This window comes from Typopeltis vanoorti, chromosome 17 (genome assembly GCF_054136105.1).
Source record: "Typopeltis vanoorti isolate ZY-2024b chromosome 17, IOZ_Tvanoo_1.0, whole genome shotgun sequence".
NCBI classification, from domain to species: domain Eukaryota; kingdom Metazoa; phylum Arthropoda; class Arachnida; order Uropygi; family Thelyphonidae; genus Typopeltis; species Typopeltis vanoorti.
Window position 1 is genome coordinate 48,790,503 of NC_143565.1, and position 20,760 is coordinate 48,811,262.

The 20,760-nt window shown below is 35.7% G+C and overlaps 1 protein-coding gene across 1 annotated transcript in view; it reads right to left on the reverse strand.

The window, feature by feature from the left end:
- Positions 1-20,760, reverse strand: part of LOC150097369 (nuclear exosome regulator NRDE2-like) — a 131,976-nt gene that overhangs the window by 91,490 nt on the left and 19,726 nt on the right. Inside the window, exon 2 of the mRNA XM_090407654.1 lies at positions 9,759-9,846. Within this exon, the coding sequence (XP_090263780.1) occupies positions 9,759-9,846 (88 nt within the window). The remainder of the gene's footprint in view (positions 1-9,758; positions 9,847-20,760) is intronic.

Genomic DNA, 20,760 nt, shown 5'->3' on the forward strand with positions numbered 1-20,760 from the left:
CTAGGCACATTTGAATTCTGTCTCTAATCAGCCTCTCTAATACCTTTGCCACTACACATGATAAACACAGTGGCCTATAATATGATACTACTGATTTGGATTTTCCCTATTGCAGTGGTACTATCTTTCCCTCTTCACACTCTTCTGACATTACTTCCATTCAACATTGTTCCTATTCTTCAGTTGCAACCTAAGAAGAACAACAGTACGTTGCACCCTTCAATCAGAAAAGGCCTGAGTTCGATTCTTGTCATGATGAGAGGAATCTTTATATGGGGTTTTCGGTTGAAGGCAAGCTAGCCAATCTCATATGGAGGTAACATGGTTTTTTCCTCCCAGAAACTCGGGTTTTTCATACCGCATACAGGTAAATCAGCCTTGGGAACACATGCAATTTACAGACAAAAAAAAATACTAGTGGTGATGGTGGGCAGTAGATGGCGTTGGTGTAGATGATAATGGTACTGGAGGTTCAGTATGGTTAGTAATTATAGTGAAGGCAGAGAGTTGTAGAAGTAGGTACCTTCCCTCAGTTAGTCTCTGGACTCCTTGAAGGTGTCATGTAATGGTAATAATAATAATAATAGTAATATTCCATCCAGTCCCACAAACTTATTAACATTAAGGTTACATAATATTCTAAACACTTCCCATTCTTGAACTGTAAGTCTTTTGACCTCCTCCTTATTACTATTCAACACCATTCTTAACCTCCCTACATGAACTACACTAATGAAATAATCACCGGGCATTTCCATTATATCTTCAGCAGATGTGACTCGTGTTCCATCTCCAGCAGCTAAAGTAACTCTTCCAGATTCACCTTTTCTTTTACTAGAACATAATTGTAGAATTCTCTAGCATTCTGATTTCTGCTTCAGCCAATCTCTTTTCATATGCCAATTTCTCTTTCCTTATTATACTCGTCACCTTCCTAGCTCACATCTTATACTCCTCATACTGCTGAGGGTACGCCAGTCTGCTACATGCTGCATAAGATTGTTGTCCCTAAGTAGCTCAAGGAATTTGATCTCCTTACTCTCACATAATATTTGCTGCTTCCAATCTATGCTGCAATCATTAAAATCACCCATTATTATCACACCTCTGTTGCTCACCAATCTCAATTATATGAACATTTCTGAATCATCTCCCTCTACATTCCCTGTAGCAACATCCCACTAAATATCTAAAATTTGTGCTAACATAAACCTCACACTAAATCACCTCAAAGCCATTAACATTACTGCTTTCTTCAAGTTCCACACTGAGTGGACAACTCTTTTGAAATCATCAGTAATATTGCACTGATTTCCTCATTTCTCCTCTACACAGTCACATTTCCTATTGTTGCTTCTCTCAGACATACTTTTTTGACACCTGCCTGATTGTTACATCTTTCATCATAGCACTGTGTATATACACCACTATACTACATTCCACTGAAATCATTCATCTTTCACTCTTTTCACTCATCTTTACAAATATATCTTTAATGCTTACATGTATCAAAAAAAAAAAAAAAAAAAAAAAAAACACTGTTTACCCATGGAAGTCTTTTGTTTCAGTTCATGTATAAAAACCCGATTCCACCCATACAGCAAAAAATATCAGTTAAAATGAAAATCATTTCTTAGAACAGTTATTTAAAATAATCTAAAAGTTTAGTTAAATAAATGACCATATGGATAGATATACTGCATTTATAATCCACAATTAATTAATATGCAGATAATGAGTCAGTTATCTGCAGATAATCTCAAAATTAACTAAGGTGGCTACCATTGCTATGCCAAGATATGGCATGCCTTTTTTTAGATGCAGCAACTGTAAAACTGTATGTTAAAAAATTTGCATTATCCAGCACGATACATCACTTCAAGCTTCATATTTATTGAATATGTTTAGATAAACCATGATTGGACTCCAGAATTTCGGGCTTTCTTCTTTCCTTTTCATTCATACAATATGAACAATATCACATTGCCAGCCTGATTGGCCGAGTGGTCAGCATATCTGCTCTCCAGCCAAAAGGCTGCGAGTTTGAATCCTGCCGAGGTCATGGATGTTTGTGATTGTCTGTGAAAATACTAGTAGTCATGGTGAGCGGTAGATGGCATTTGTGATGGTTCGTTGTGGTTTGTGTATTGAGTGGTGAAGACAGTTGTAGAGTAGGTGCCCTCCCTCGATGAGTCTTTGGACTCCCTGGAGGTGTCAAGTAATAATAATAATCATCTGAAGATGTCTTTCACATGCCCAAAAAAGTGGAAGGTAAAACTGCTCTCTTTCAATTTTGCTCACTCAAACATAAAATGGTTCTATACCTTTAAACAGTATGCTAAATTAAACCTAATGATAACACAGTAGTATATTTTTGGACCAGTAAGGGAATAAATCTCTCACCAACTAATCCAAGATGTTTATGGAGGAAATAAGAGTAATGATGTGTTTTGAAAATAAGGTTAAAAGCATTCTTATCTAAAGGACATTATTCAGACATAGGGTACACATGATTCAAATTGACTTTGATATACATTCTCGTAGACAGGCTTATACGTTGGTTATGCATTATTAAAACACTTAAGGAATAGAACAACGTACTTAAGGATATAAATTAAATTAAACTTTAATAAATATTTTCCGATATTTCGGCAACGTCACATTGCCATTTTCTAAAGGAACTTACAAAAAAGTTACGTGCACGTAGGCACTACAACACAAAAACTGGGAATGAAGAGATGAAGCTATTGTTCTCCTAACAGTCCTGATGGTGCCCTCTAGTGGGCTAAGTAGGTGTTCTTGGCCGTTGGGCTGAAGGTCTGCAGATGTAGGCCTCCCAAATGTAGGCCTTTGGTTGTATGCGACTGCCCCAAATTTGGGAGGCCTACATGTGCAGACCTTCAGCCCAACGGCCAAGAACACCTACTTAGCCCGCTAGAGGGCACCATCAGGACCAAAGTATCTATCTACTGACATAGAAGAAATCAGTCAAACACCTTTAATCAGAAAATAAGAATGCTGCATAATGTCATTATGCTGCAAGGTGGTTGCCACTGAGCACTTTTTCAATTTACATGTGAAACTTTGCACATCTCTTCTGCTGTTAGCATTCCACTAAATCCAAACCTATTTCTATTACTGACATGATATTTTCTAATTAAAAGAAACACATGTATTAAACACAGTGAAAATTATTTAATTGTAAATATTTCATCCTAAGTATCTTAGGACATCATCAGTACAATAGTTTAAACAATAATAGGAATAACATACAGTTAGGGCACATGATTACAATAGAATCTCATTAAACGTGTGTAACGTGTTACAGAAGTAAAAAAAAAAAAAAAAAAAAAAAAAATTTAGATAATTTTGTATGACAATTTCCCATACTTTAGGAATAGTAAGAACGTCGTTGCGGCTTAAATTTGGTCTGTGTAATAGAGCTTCAGTGTGTTTCTTTTAATTATGAACTCACCACAGGTTTCGTTATTTAAAAAATAAAAAAAATGATATTTTCTACAAATGCTTTTAGAAACTGACAATGAATTTTTCATAGTGCAACACTCTTCACATATAGAAACTAAATCATGTTACATACCACAACAAATTACCATATTTTATCCATCATGACTAACGAGAAAAAATGATGCAAACTAACTCTTAATCCATTAAGAGTTAGTCTGCTAACTCTAAAGCACAAGATAATATGCTTTTATCTTATGTTTCTGAAATACACTCATAATTCATGAAATATCTCAAATCATTCAATAGTTACTTATAACATTAATATTATTATTATTATCCAGGCCTCCACATGGAGTCAAAAGACTCATCATGGGAGGTCCTTCCTAAGAAACAAAGTCTATCATACCACTCCTTAAACTCATTTGACCGTTCTTGCTCTCACCACACCATCAGGCAATGCATTCCATGTTTCAACCACCCTCCATGCAAAGAAACCGCTTCTCACCCTCTTGCTCACGGTTTCCTTTCGTAACTTCCAGGGATGGCCTCTTGTCATCACTCCTTCCCGCTGTTCAACCAAAAAGCGAAAGAACTCCCCAGTGTCAACCTTGTAACCACCTTTCAACAGTTTAAAAGTCTCAATCATATCACCTCTCCTCCTCCTATCCACCAAACTCTGCAGTCCACATTCCCTCAGCCGATCCTCATAACTAACATTGTACAGTCCTGAAGTCCTGAAACCATCTTTGTTATCTGCCTTTGTACCCTTTCCACAGTTAATTTATCCCCTTCAAATCCTGGGGACCAAATCTGAGAACAATAGTCTAAGTGTGGTCTGATCAGAGTCTTATACAATGGAATGATAACCCTTTTATCCCTGCATAATATCTTTATCTCTGCCTTTTATCTCTGCTTAATATAACTGTTAACTAGCTGATCAATTAAATAGATCAGATAGTTAACAGTTCATTCTCTCCAAACATAAACCAATAAACCAATTAACCTTAACTATTCATTTTATTTCTTCTTGTCTTTGTTCGCTTTGCTAGAATATCACCAGTCATCTTTTTTACATAACTGCAAGTTTTCATTTTGATGGTGGAGGGGATTTTGAAGAAACTATTCATAGGAAATTGGTAATAATGTAAACTTTTCATGTAATGATATCATACTATCCTGTATGCCCCATGAGGATACATATTAGAAATGGGATGGAAAAAAAAAAAAAACAGGAGTGCATCAAAGGAAATCAAAATAGGACTCATTCAGATGGCAACAGAACACAGGATCCTAGAAAATAAACAAGGAAGCAATAAAAATAAAATAAAAAAGTCAAGATAAAATGGTGTAAGAATGACTACTTAATTTAAATGATTGCATAGCCAGGGATTATGAATAAATTTCATGAAATGTAATTAAATTTCATAGTGATCTATGATACATAGTGATCTACAGATACATTAATAATATAACAAAAATAATTTAATAAAAATATCTTAAAAAATATAAATAATAAAAATGTAATAAAAATATAGATAATAAAAATACAGTAATCTACTATTTATCCAACCACAGTGGGAAAGTAATTTGTCTTTCAGGTAACTGAAGGGCCAGATAATTGGAGGTACAATTATGCCGTGTTATGCCATACCTGAAGTTGGTTGACATACAAAAGTCACTTAATTGTGGGATCACTGTTTTGATGAGAGATTCATAGAATATTGGCTTCTTTTTTTTTTTGACTGGATAAATGGGAGATTACTGTAAGATACAATCTGTATCTAAATTGAAATTTACTAAGTGTCCGTGCGGTTAGCCTAGTGGCTTTGCGCTTCGCAACCATATGCCTGGGGAAGGAGTGTCCTAGGTTCGATTCCCGTCCACGACGTGAGGAGCTTAAGGATCTTCCTCAGCCATAGCCAAGTTAGCCAGTCTTGGGCGTGGGCCGCAAGGTTTTTTCCGCCAGTTTATCTGAGGTTTTTCATCCCGCGAGCAGGCAAACCGGCCCCGTGAACACACAGGTTACAGTCATAAATACTTACGGCAAGGAAGGCAATGGGAAACCACCTTGCTCATAATCATCTCTCCCTAGAATGGTAGCATATAGCTACCCTCCCGCAGCTGTATGGCAGATGGGAACCAGAAGACTGTGGTAACAAATCTACAAATGTGTTTTCTTTCCTGAAAGAATTACAAGTATTTTTTAATGGTGGATCTGAAAATTTGCCTTGATAATATTCTTTTACTGATTTCATGGTAATCTTTTTTAATATCAACCCCACACAATAAAGATTGCAAAAACTTATAGCATATCAAGTGTTTATGTGTGTATATGTGGATAAAAGAATAAGGAGAAAGCAAAAATCTGCCGATGTGTTTCTTGAACAGCTAGAGGTTGCAGTCTTTGTAGAAGAGTGGTCCAAAGAAAAGAAGCAGAATGAAAGAGAAGTTATTATTATACTATCTCCATGGAGTCAAAAGACTCATCACAGGAGACCCATGCTGACTATTACTTATGCAAAATCTATCATACCTCTCCTTAAACTTGTTCACTGTTAAGACACTCACAACTACCTCTGGCAATCCATTCCACTCATCCACAACTCTCCAAGCAAAGACCTTAGTCTGCACACTCTTACTAACCAAATTCTTAAACAACTTCCTGGGATGACCCCTTGCTGTGCTGAAAAAATTCTTATGTCAATCTTATAGAGTCCCTTTAAGTAACTTTCTATCATGTCCCCTCTCCTCTGCCTGTCAACCAAACTTTGCAATTCACACACTCTCAATCTCTCTTTCTCTCCTCATAGGCAGCATTCCAGACCTCTCACCAGTTTGGTCACTCATCTCTGAATCCTTTCTATCATTGCCTGATCTCCAAGAAACCCAGGTGACCAAATCTGCACAGTAGTCAAGATATGGCCGAATCATAACCTTACAAAGAGGGATAACAATCTCCCTTTGTAAGGTTATGATTCGGTTATGACATGTTGTAAGGTTATGACATGTTGACATTTGTAAGGTTATGACATGTTGACAAATCCCTACCTTGATTTGTCAACATGTTCTTCATCCAAGTAATCCTCTGAACTTTTTTGCCAACTCTTGCAATATGTCTCTGAACTTCAAATCTATTCATCACCACCCCCAAACCCTTAGCCTCATCTATTTCCTGTAATCTGATACCATCCATAAGATACAAGGTACGTAATCAAGTACAAAAGATATGAACAAAAGTGAGAATGTTAGAAACGAAACAGTGAGGTTGAGAAAGGATATAAATGTGTGCAGAGCGAGATAAGACAATTATAGAAATGACTGGCAGTTGAAGGTGTCAGAAGAAGGTGGCAGATGAGTCCGAGATTAATGATTGCAGTGGAATAGTGGAAAGTGGTGTAGTGCTATGATGAAAGATGTAAAAATCAGGCAGGTGTCAAGAAAGTATGTCTGAGAGAAGCAATGATAGGAATAGTGACTGAGACTGCGGAAATGCAGAGATGACTGTGCTGGTTGGAACAAATGACTTGTGAGGAAATGTGAATGAGATGAGGTAGTGTGTGATTTGTGAGTGTTGCAAGAGACAGTGAAACAAAAGAGCACAAGAGGGAGAACTGCAAATATATTACCAGAGTATGATAAGATAGTAGAGCCAAGGAGAAGAGCAATCATCATGAATGGCATGATAGCTAGAATGTGTAGGAAGAAAGGACTTAAGTTTGTTGATGTGTGTGATAAATTTAAAGATAGGAGAGAGAGAGCTGTTTGCTTTTGCTCAGATGGTCTGCATCTGAGTGAGAACAGTAGTGCGAAGCTGGAACTGTTGATGAGAAGAGAAGAGTATGTGGCTGGCCAGGAAACAAAACCTAGATGGTGGAACTGTGAGTATAAGATACCAAAACTGGTGTGATGTAAGGGACAAAGAAAGACAAGATAGGGATGCAGAAATGGCCTCAATGGGACCTGCATAGTCAAATTACTTGAATGATGAGATTAGGAATTGACAGGGATATTAGGAATAAAGGTGAAAAGTTTCTCGATACAGTTAGTCAGTCCACAAATCACTGTTAGTGAGAAACAGTTAACAGAGAATGGCGTGCTTACAGGAATAGAAAGTGATAGTTATAGCATTTTTGAAAAGACAGAAAAGTTAAAAGAGGAGATGAAATATTGCTGATGATTTCAGAAGAGTTGTGTATTCTCATTGTGGAACATGAAGAAAGCAGTAATGATAATGGCTTTGAGGCCATGAGGTTGAGGTTTGCACAAATTTTAGATATTTAGTGGGATGTTGCTACAGACCATGGAATGCAGAGGAAGATGATTCAGAAATGTTCAGACAGATGAGACTGGTGAGCAACAGGAGGATGATAAAGAGTGATCAATGATGGCAGCACTGATTGGAATCAGGAAATATCATGTGTGAGTAATTTCTTGAGCTATTCAAGAAATTCATTCTTCAGCCCAAAGCACCAACCTATAAATAACTTTACACTGTGGCCAGAGAAGATGGAATGATGTTTACCACATTGGAGGAACTTTGCTTCAGGAGATAGAAGAAGCAAGGGATCTAGGTGGATATGGAACTGAAGTTCAGGAATATATATTGCAAAATTTGTAAGGGTTACCCATAAATTGCTGCTATAATGTGAAGAATCCTGAGAAGTATGGATAAGGAAGTATAGTTCCACTCTATAAAGTGCTAATTAGGCATCATTTGGTGCACAGATCTGGTCACCTAGCTATACTGGTGATAGAACAGAGAGAGAGAGAGAGAGTGCAGGAGTGAATAACTAAGACTGTCTCTGGAATGAGTATAAGGACAGATTGAGGGAATGTGGCCCTCAGAGATTGACAGATAGGAGGAGGAGGATGATGTGATTCAGACATAAGTTGGTGAGATGAACCTACCAAACAGATACAGGAGAATTACTATATAGGATAATGGGTGATGCAAAAACAAGAGGTAATCCCTGGAAATTGTACAAAGGTCATGTGAATAAAGATGTGAAAAAGCAATTTTTTGTTTGCCAGGTAGTGAATGAGTGGAATGCATTGCCAGTGGGTAGTAAGTATTCCAACAATGAAAGGCAAGTATGATAGATATTGTGGTCTGTGAGTGTTCGATCTCCCACAATCGAGGCTTGGAAGTAAATGGCAGTAATACTAATACTAATTTTGCAACATTAAATTGACAACTATTGTCCTTTGTCCACACTGCCCATTTATTTAAATCATCTTGTAGGATACTTGCATTATCTTTATCAACTAGTGCCCTCTCCAGTTTGCATCACTGGAAAACAGCTGAATATCCTTCCCTTAAATCTTCCACTATATCATGAATATACAAATTAAAAGAGCATGGCTCTAGTACAGCTCCCTGGGGCACTCTGCTAATCAATGGCATTTGCCTTGACTCCACTGCATCATACATTACTCTCTGATGTCTGTCTGTTAGCCACCCATCCCCTATCCATGCCACCAGCCTCATATCCATTCTCATTTGCTCCAATAGTTTTCAATGTGGTATTCTGTCAAATGCCTTTGCAAAGTCCAGCAATATCATAGTGTAGCCATTTCATTTATCCAATTCCACTATCACTTCATTATAAATGTGAATAAAGTACTAAGGCAGAATCTATCTTTTATAATACCGTGTTGTTCTTCATAGAGTATCTTATTCTTATCTATTCATTTCTAAATTTTACTTATAACCAACTTTTCCAGTACTTTAACTACCACTCCAGAGATACTAATTATCTCTATCTCAGATCAGATTAACTTCCTGATTAGAATAACAGGAAGTTAATCTTGACAGAACCATTCTGAATGCTTTCTTCACTAATACGATGAACTAAAAGTATTGTGTGAAGAGTCAGTCTGCATACCTCTTTAAAGATTTGAGTTTCTATCTGATACCATTTTCCCACTTTACAAATATCCCAGTGGAACTTTTCACCATATTTATCTCTCCCAAAATAAACTGAGAAGTAGTGTGAAGAAGAGGACTCTCCTTCTCACCAAAATCCTTGATATGCATATATATATTTGAAAGTACAAATAAAAACTCCAGATGAGGTGAAGGCTATTCTTACTCCCAAACACCAGTACTACCAGTTTTTAAAATCCATGATTTATCATTAATCTGAAAGAGCATATAATTTAGTAGAATTGAGTAGTGCATATAATTTATAGTGAAATTTCTTTCAACAAAACAAATGTAAAATTTTTAAAATTTTACTTGCATACAAGTAAATACATACTTGCAAAAAATACATCATTAAAAAAAAAGATACCTTTCCAACTGCTGTAGTTCTGATAAAGCTTCAGCATTTACTGGTGTAAAACTGACATTTGTAAGCCATTCTAAAGATGAACACTTTTCTGGAAAAGAAAAAAAAAAAGGAAAAAAAAGGTGATACTTAATCTGATAGATTACACTAAAATACAACATTATCCTATCTACACAAGATAATATAAAAAAAAAAAACTAATGACAATTAAATGCTATAACATAACCACAAATAAGTCTCTTAATCACTTAAATATATTTTACATGATATGTTTCATCATGCTTAAATACATAACATTAGGAATCATGGAAGCAAGTATTTAAATCAGAATCATAAATATCCAATGAGAAAGATACATTTAGCAATATTTAGGTTGATAAAAAAATAAAGAAATAAGCTCAGAATTAATCCCAGATCAACAAAAAATTATTTGAAAAAATTTGGACAAAAAGACAGGGCTAATAATAATGGTAAATACCTGTTGAACTTATCTATACTATTAGTTATTATGAACATTGTGTTCCAACATAAAACACAGGAAAGTGTGTTAGTAACTACACTATTGGTAATGATATCTTCAGAATGGTCTGGAATACAACAGCATACACAGAAATGATGAAAATGATATCACAATGAAAAGAAACAAAAGATACATGTCAGTTCAATGTGGAAAATTGTAAAGTTATGCATTTTGGGATTATCAGCTGTGTCTACATTGATGGAACGGTACTCCAAGAGATTGATGAGGCTAGGGACTTGGGGGTGTTGGTGGATAGGGAGATAAAGTTCAGAGGGCACATTGCTAAGGTGTCCAAGATTGCACATAGGATTATTTGGTTATTGAAGAACACCCTAACATTCAGAGATAAAGAGATTATTATTCCCCTTTATATGCCGTTGATACTTCCACATTTGGATTACTGTGCTCAAGTCTGGTCACCTGGATTCCTTGGAGATGAGGAGGGTGTGGAGAGAGTTCAGAGGAGAGTAACTAAGCTGGTGAGCGATGTAAAAAATGCTCCCTACATTGATAGATTGAGAGCTTGAGGATTGCAGACGTTGATTGATAGGTGGAGAAAAGCGGATTTAAAAGAAACATTTAAATTACTAAAAGGTTTTTATAAGATTGATGCAGAGGAAATATTTCAGCTGTGTGATAGTGATGGAAGAACAAGAGGTCATCCCTGAAAATTAAGGAAAAGTGTAGAAACAAGGGTGTGAGAACTAGATTTTTTGCCTGGAGGGTGGCAAATGAGTGGAATGCACTGCCTGACTCAGTTGCGAGTTCTTTGTCTGTAAATCAATTCAAGAAGAGGTATGATAGATATCGTTTTGATAGTTTGGGTCTCCCATAATGAGTCTACTGACTCCATGGAGATACTCGTAATAATAATAATAATAATGCATCAACAGATGTATTCGGAGCAGCTCCATTAACTCTGGATGATGTAGAGGGAAAAGTAGAGATAGACATATATTGAAGTTGTTACAAAAGCTTGATTTGAATATAGCAGCCAATTACAAAGCATTCTCCTATTACAAACAACGACACTATTACTACTATTATCATCAACCTCATCTGCTTCCCACCACAACCAACAGCAGTATTTTTTGTCTATAAACTGCATATGTTTCTCATGGCCAATTTGCCTGTATGTGGTATGAAAAACCTAAGTTTCTGGGAGAGAAAAACAGCCCTATTACTTCTGTGCAAGATCGACTAACTCAATGTAGAGAACTATAGATCAATCAGTATCTATGGTGTGGTCATCAAGGTTTTAGAGAGGATAATTAGAAATCACATCCAGATGTGGGTAAACAACACTAGGATCTCAGGGGACAGCATGGATTTGTTAAAGACAGGTTGTGCATTAGCAATCTGTGTCGTGTTCTTTAAAGAAAAAAAAGAATAAAGAAATATAGAGTAACCCCCAGAGCTGGATATGGGAAACATAGTATAATACTTATGGATTCTGCCAAGGCAGCTGAGGATACCACACACACACACACACATATATGGTTGTTATGCAAACTCAAAGAGATGGTTATGCAAGATGGCTAGCCGAGAAGTATCAGAAAATGAAACTGAGTTAACAAGGGTGTGAAAACTAGATTTTTTGCCTGGAGGGTGGTGAATGAGTGGAATGCATTGCCTGAATTGTGACTCAGTTGTGAGTTCTTTGTCTGTAAATGAATTCAAGAAGAGGTATGATAGATATTGTTTTGATAGTTTGGGTCTCCCGCAATGAGTCTACTGACTCCATGGACAGCATTATCATCAGTCACTCTCTAGTCCATCCTCAATACCATTAATATATAAGTTAAATAACAGTAGTTCTGAATTAGGAAGAGTGATAAGGCACATATGTGATTCAGAATTCCTACAGACCAGCCCAGTGATTAATTCTTCAAGCAAATGTTGATAAGAATCAATTTGATGAAGGTCATGCATTGTGAATGAATGACACTACGTAACCTTCGCATTATCACCTTAATGATAATTTAAATGAAGTATGAGTACTGCAAGTAGAAAATGAATCTAGAAACGTGGGAGCTACAGTGGACAGGAATTAAAGATTTAGTGGCCACTAAAATTTTCACTGCATTGGTGTAGAAAACAATAACTTGTAAGACTAAAGAAATTGCTTGTCTCTGGATTACTGAGCACAGATATGATTACCTGGGTATAGAGAAGTGATGACTGAAAAGATCCAGAGGTGAGTGACAAAATGATATGGAATTGTGCATATGAGGCTGGTTGAATGAACATAGCCTTCATTGTTTTAGGAGCAGATAGATGAGACTTGAGATGACAGAAACATAAAAGTCAGTCATGGTAAACTTACAATATAGATACAAATAAGATTTTTCAGGCAGAATCTAAGATCATATCTGTCTCTCTCTCTCTTTTTTTTTTTTTTTTTTTTTTTTTTTTTTTTTTTTTTTACGGCTCCCACCTGTGAAAAGCTTTTGTAAACAATATACATTTGAATTATGGGTAAGAAAAGGATTTTTTTTGTATTTATTTTTATTAATTTTAGTTTTTGTATTTTTTTTAAATTCATTTTTTACACAAAAAAACCCTACTCTAGAGCAAACTATTTCAAGCCCATTCAGGTCTCCAATAAGCAAGGTGGCAGTCTCACACCAGGTAATGAAATTCATCTACCACCTAAAGACAATCACAAACTCCCATACCATGTATAGGATTTGAACCCACAGCCTGTCAGTTGGAGAGCAGGTACACTAACTACTCAGCCAATCAGGCCAGCAAATGTGAAGTCCAGATTCTTTTCATGGCAAGTGTGTGGAATAGGCTGCCATTTGATAATGTGGATGCATCTTGAATGCATATATATATATGTATATTGCAAGTGATTAAAATGGCTCTCCCTAAATCAGTCCTCAGATTCCTTGGAGGGGTGTATATAATAATAATAATAATAATAATAATAATAATAACAACAACAAAAACAAATGGCATGGCTAGCTGAGCAGATGGCATATTTGTTCTCCAATCAACAGGTTAGAATCCCATCATGGACAAGGGATGTTTGTAAATGTCTACAGGGAGAGGATGAATTTCATTCCCCAGTGTAAGACCAATACAGATGTGGTCTGATCAGCAACAGAATCACCACTCTTATCTCTGCTGGTCAAAGTGCTTCTCAGTTGTAGCAATCTTCTGGGTCACCTTTATTAATTTATTTTTTGGATACAAATAGTGCCTATTAGTATCCAATGGGTTGAATACCTTTTCACTGGTGCATCGTGATGATAATATGAAATCATTCTTAAATTTAGTCCAACAGCAATGTTGATTAAAAAATAGAAGTTTCTACTTTTTTTTTCTCACTTATCACTTGCTACTGTATCAATTATCATTACTTTCTAAAGTTAGATGCTGATAAACTGTTGTTAAATGCCAAGGTAAGAGGGGAAAACAATTGTTTGTTGAGAAATTCTGATTATTATATGCAGATTGTGTTAGTAAATTATTAACAACAGCTTGCTAAAAAATGAAGTGGTTTTCCCTTCATGAGAATTACAACCCCCCTACCCAAAAGTATAAATTAATTTTATGATCAGCAAACATCTGCTTGATTTTACCTGGGGCACTTCATCTTAGGATAATGTCCTTATTAGGTTCACAAATTTAGAAATGTGAAATCTTTGCTTATCGAGATGTTTGTTGAAAAATAATATTTCTGTAAATTTGCTAGCAGAGGTGAACCCTACACAGGCAGCTGCAAGGAAAGGGTGGAGGAAAGGTACTGAAATAAGCATGACTGGAAAGAATTTACCATGTCACCGAGATTGCCGTGAAAAGGTAAATTTAAATCTTAAAATTGCTTGTGGCAATAGCGATAATAAGTCATTTAAATATCGTTGTATGATAGTTGTGATCGGTAGGCAGTGTTCAGTGTAGTTAAAGTTCTGTATTTATTAAATTTCTTTGTGTTTCTTGTGTGCAGTTTAGTGTGCAAGTAAAATGGCAGTGAAACACAAGATGGTGCAAAAGAAGAATGCAAGTGGCATGGATTTTTCAAAAATGGTAAGATATCATGAATACAGTATGCATGCTTAGGAAGAGGTTGAAGTTATTTATGTGGAGGGAATTAAGACAAGAGAGTCTGGGTATGTAAGAAGTGTAGCATACTTATGGATTATGAGATATCACTGAATGTAAGCGGTAGCGAGCAAAAAGATCGTGGATGTCGAGGAAAATGAAAGTCACTAGTGGAGTGGCACAGGGGTCTGTTTTAGTGCCATTGCTGTTTAACTTGTATATTAATGATATTGGTGAAGATTTGGATGGAGATATTCAGTTGTTTGCAGATGATGCAAAGTTGGGATGAAGCATGAAGAGTAGAGAGGATGTTGTGGCCTTACAAGAAATTAAGTGATTGGGCACGGGAATGGGGATGTGAGTTCAATGTTACAAAATGAAAGGTTTTAAATTTTGGAAAACAAAAATGGGATGCAGAATTTATGCTCGGTGAGGATATATTGTTGAAGGTGGAGGAAGTAAGAGATCTGGGAGTTATAGTGGATAAGGATCTGAAATTTAGGGGATACATAGCCAAAATTGTGAAGACAACACAAAGGCTTCTGGGAATGATGCAGAGGACACTGACTTGTAGAAGTAGGGAGATTTCTGTTCAATTGTATATGGCTTTGATTAGGCCACACATGGACTATTGTGCCCAGATTTGGTCACCTGGTTTTCAAAAGGATGAAGAGATATTGGAAAGGGTCCAGAGGCAACTGACTAAGGTAGTTTCTCACCTCTGGAATGTGGAGTATGAGGAAAGATTGAGAAGATGCAACTTGCAGAGGGTGGACAGGAGGAAGAGGGGAGATATGATAGAGACCTACAAGTTATTAAGGGATTGTTATAGGATCAATGCTGGAGAGGTTCTACAGAAAACAGTGGGAGATCAGGGGGAGAACCAAAGGTCATCCCTGGAAACTATAAAGAGAGTGAGTACGGGAGTGAGAAGCAGGTTTTTTTTCATGCAGAGTTGTGAATGATTGGAATGCCTTGCCTGAGAGTGTGTTGTCTGCAGAGAATTTGAGTGTGTTTAAAGCATGGTATGATGAGCTAAAAGGACCTCCTAGATGAGTCTGACTCCATGGGATCTTGGGTAATAATAATAATAATAATGTAGATAGAGTAAGCGAAGTTGGTAGTACGGCTGAATGCTCAAACGGTAATGGTAAGGCAGTGGGCGAAAGTGCCAATGAGTTAGTGATGTTGACTGATAAGACAGCATGCATAGATGGTGGTGAGTTAGCAGCAGCAGTGAGAGGTAAGACAGCACACATGCAAAGTAGAAAAAATGCAATTTGCATAAATGGCACTGAAAAACTAATTGAAGACATGAAAATATAGTTAGAAAAGATGAGGCAAGAGATTAAACATATGAGGAATGAACTGAGAAGAATTACAGAACTGTATGGGAAAGTGGGGAAGAATACAGTGAAAGATTTGAAAGAAATATCAACTTTAGATATTCTCAGGGGATCACATTGGTGAGTACGGGCATGGTAAACCCGAGATACCCAAGCTAGACCTGATCTTACTTTGTACAATATACACTTGGTATATCAAATCTGGAGACTGGTCTTCTATGCTTTTTTCCCTCTACTCTCTCTTACTTCTTACTCCTTCCTCCCCAGTGCTATTAGAGCAATTTGAGGGTGAGGGGGGGTGACTCTTTCCTCTCAAACTGTAGTTTCCACTATCTACTAAAAAAGGCAAGTCTAGTTGTCTTAAAATGGCAGCCCCACCACTAGGATATCTATCATCATGCTAGTCACTAGACACAGGGAAACACATATTACTTTCAAGTCTCAACGAAATTCAAACCGGACAGAAAACATCGGAAATGACTGCAAACTGGAAAAGGTTAAGAAAGTTTGAAAAAAGAAAAACGTGGTGAAATATGCTACATGGAACATTAGAAGCATAGCATATAAAGAAGAAGAATTAGATAAAATTTTAAATGACGAAAATATAGATATTGCAGTTCTTACAGAAACAAAAAAGAAACTTAAAGGAACAAGACTCTGATCAGACCACATTTGAACTATTTTTCTCAGATCTGGTCTGTATAAATTTGCTGGAAAAAAATTTCATCAAAGATTATTAAAATTTTTAAATAAAATATATACAAATGGACAAATACTGATAGAATGGAATACAAGCATAGTAATACCTATGTTTAAAAAAGGGAGATAAAACAAAACCTGCTAACTACACAGGTATTGGTTTATTGAATACATGCTACAAAATATATAGCAGAATACTTAATGAAAAACTAAAAATATACAGTGAAAAAATATTATTAGAATGTCAAAATGGATTTAGAAAAGGACGCTCTACAATGGATGCAGCTTTCTGTTTAAAACTACTTATAGAAAAAAGAAGAGAATTTAATTTGGAAACTCATCTTTTGTTTATAGATTAAGAAAAAGCATTTGACAAAGTAAAAAGATATATACTGTTTGATATATTACAAAGAATAAATATACCTAATATTTTACTACATGCAATATTGAATATATATAAAGATAATGAAATAAAAATAAAAATAAATGAAAAGTCATCTGAAAAACAATCTATAAACCAAGGAGTAAGACAGGGATGCCCTCTGTCTCCAACACTTTTCAATATTTACATTAATGAAATATTATTATTATTATTTTATTATTATTTTCGTGACACCTCCAAGGAGTCTGAAGACTCATCTCATCGCGGGAGGACACCTATTGTACAACTCTCCGTCTCCACCTCTACACCGAACCTCTACTACCAATCATCTACATCAGCGCCATCTACTGCCCATCACCACCACAGCTAGTATTTTATGTCTGTAAATTGCATGTGTTCTGAAGGGTCGATTTGTCTGTATGAGGGATGAAAAACCTGAGTTTCCGGGAGAAAAAAACCCTGCTACCTCCGTATGAGATCGGCTAACTCACCTCCGATTGAAAAAGTCCATATAAAGATTCCTCCATCATGACGAGACGAATGACGGAGGAATTTAGGCCTTTTCCAACTGAAGGGCGCAACGTACCGTCGTTCTTCTGATTGTGCTACAGAGGCGCTAATAATACAGTGGAACACCTTAAACAATCAAGGTATAGAAATTTCCAGGAATAACAAAATAAATACACTATTATTTGCAGATAATCAGGTAATAATATCAGATAAGGAAGACAATTTACAAAGAGATTTATGTTCTACTATAATTTAAACATTATAGTAGAACAGTTTGGAATGAAAATTTCCATAGATAAAACTAAAACAATGGCATTCTGTGGACAAACTCCAGTTAGAAGCAAAATAGTTATTAATAATAAAATAATAGAACAGATAAATACTTTCAGTTATCTTGGATGTGAAATATCATATGAAGGAGAAAAAGACATAAAATTAAAAACTTCAAAATTTTTATAGATTATAAGCCTGATAAATAGAACACTTAACCCAAATATAGCACAAAAAGAAACACGCTTGAAAATATAGAATACTTTAGCAGTGCCCACAATATTATATGGGTGAAATTTGGACAACAAACAAACAAGATAAAGAATAAAAACAAGTAAAATGAGATTTATGAGAAGAACTGCAAAATACACATTATTAGATCAAAAAAGGAATGGAGACATTTTAAAAGCACTAAAACAAAATTAATAGAAGAAAAACTAAACAATTATAAACAAAAATGGATTGAACATGTAAACTAAACCAAATGGCCAACACCCGACATCCTAAACAAATACTAAAATATAAAAATACTAAAATATAAGCCAATTGGAAAGAGAAGGCAGGGCAGACCTCAAAAAAAGGATATTGGATGGATAATGAGATTGGAACAGACCAATATGGTCTATACGTAATTAGTGTTATGATGATGATAATTCTGATTTGAGAGTGGCAATGTACGGAGATTCAAAGATAAGAGATGTAGTGAGTGAAAAGGCGCACAATGTCTGTTTTTCCAGGAGGTAGAATGAGTAGGTCAGATGAAGCATTGGATAAGAGGGGTATGCAAGCAAAAGAGTTGGTAGTGGTAGTTGGCACAAATGATTTGACTGGTAACAAGAAGAATGTATGGAAGAATGTCATGAGGCAGTTAAGGAGAGTGAAATATAACAGTGTGGTAGGTAAGGAAGTCAATGTGTTGCCCAAGTATGTTAATGATGAGATGAGAAGGCGAGTGAAGATTATGAACGCTTTTGTGAGAAAGGATTATATGTGGAACTATAAGGCTGGTGATTATGACAAGCTCAGGAGGTGGCTTGCACTGATATGGAATGAGGAATTGGACAGGAAAGAAATCAATGCTACTACTCAGGAAGTATTTGCTAGAGGCAATGACTGGGTATATTCCCAAAGTCAGAAGATTAAATAAGGTAGGTGTAAAATGGATGACTAAAGAGGTGAAGCATGCAATCTGGAAGAAGGCATTGTGGAGATAGCACAAGATGAGTGGATATAATCAGTTACATGAGTACAAAGAGCAAGCAAGAAAAGTGACTCACTCAGTACGGACAGCAAAAGTGCTGTATGAGCAGGCAGTTAGAAAATGACACTAAAAGAAATCCTAGGGAGTTTTTTTGATATGTGGCCAGTAGAAGGGAAAATGATTAGAGGAGAAGGATGCTAGTCAGTGATAATGGAAGCATGATAAACAACAAGGAGAATATAGTACAGGTGTTTAATGAGCAGTTCATTAAAGTATTCCATCCTTGTGATTGTAACATAAGGCAAAAATTGAGAGCAGTGGTAAACTTGATGTCAACAAGGCCACCAGACTTGATTGTGTATCAGCATATCTTCAGAGAATGTTCATTAGCCCAAATTCAAAAGGAGTGGAAAGATGGCAAAACTGTTCCACTTCATATGGGGGGGGGGTGATAAGAATAAGTCTTCAAATTATAGGACAATTTGTTTGTCTAGAGTTGTGGTCAAGATGTAGGTCCTAGAAGCTAGTGAGGACAAGAATTTAAAACTGGGTTGACAGCAGTAGAATTCTCTTTAATGGAGAACACAGGTTTTCTAAAGGAAGATCATGTTTTAGAAATCTGTTTACTTATTATAACAAGGTGCCGAATGCATTGGACAAGGGGGATGCACATACAGTAGTATATTTAAATTTTGCAAAATTTAGCAAATATATTCGTTATATTTCATTTCAAAATATATATAAAATATATAAAACCATTTTTCTAATTGATTTGTACACAAATAAACCCAATTTTATATAATTTAATATTATGAGTAAAAATAATAATGGCAAGAAATAAAACCGTAAATTTTAGTTAGCCTAGTTAGTACTAACTTATGCTAACTAGAGGGAAAAAACAAAGCAAATATTATTCGAAGCTTATTATACTGTTTTATGTGGTTATGTTTTGTAAGTTTGTTGTTTATGTCTTGTGTAATTATTTTGTTTATTAATTATTATTTATAATTATTCAGACAATGTCATGGTCGGACGAACAAAATGAACTTGCATGCAAAATAAAAAAAATGAACGTGTCATACAGGATATTTTAACTTCTATTTTTATATACTTAAAAAATTTATTAATTTTTTGCTATTGTAAAAATTGATAGTGCCATACAGGCTTTAGTCTAACCACACGGCAGACGAGTCTTAACTAGTAGTATGTCAGTCAACTATTACGTAGGTATTTCACTCAATTCAGCATGTTTTGACAGGAATATGGGTGCTTGCAGCGACTTGTTCTAAGCACGAGTACGATGGTATCGCAAACAAGTCAATGCATGCAAGTTGATTCGGACTAGATTTCAAATCTATAAATACCAGTGGTTTAGGAATAAATTTCATTATTTTTTGTGTGCTTTGCCAACAATCATCAGTCGAAAGTGTGATAGATAAGTGGAGTCATACAAAGTGTAAATTAAATCTTTTATTTTGTGAATATTTTTGCAAATTTTATTACTTCATCATGTCTGAATATAAGAAGAAATGTTGACAGTACAGTATTGAGTATTTGAAATGTGGTTTTATTCAGTCTCCTACGAACCAATTATTACCCATGTGCTTGATTTGCCAAAAAGTGTTTTCAAATGAAGATGAAGCCTTCTAGGCTACAAGAGCATTTGACTAAAATGCATGCTGACAAAAAGGATAAAGATTTGTCCTATTTTCAAGTACTAGAAGAAAAATATTTTAAACATCTAACTATATCAAAACTTTTTACGTCGTCCACTAAACAAGATAATGACGGATTACAAACTTCTTATAATATTTCATTATTAATCGCAAAAGTGGGAAAACCACACACAATTGGTGAGGAATTAATCTTGCCGGCAGTAAAAGAAGCAATAAACGCTATGCTTCATAAGCCAGCATCAGATATCATCAGGAAAATTCCTTTGAGCAATAATTCAGTGCAAAGAAGAATTGATGAAATGGCTGAAGACGTTGAAACATCATTGTGCGATTATTTGAAGACATGCCAAT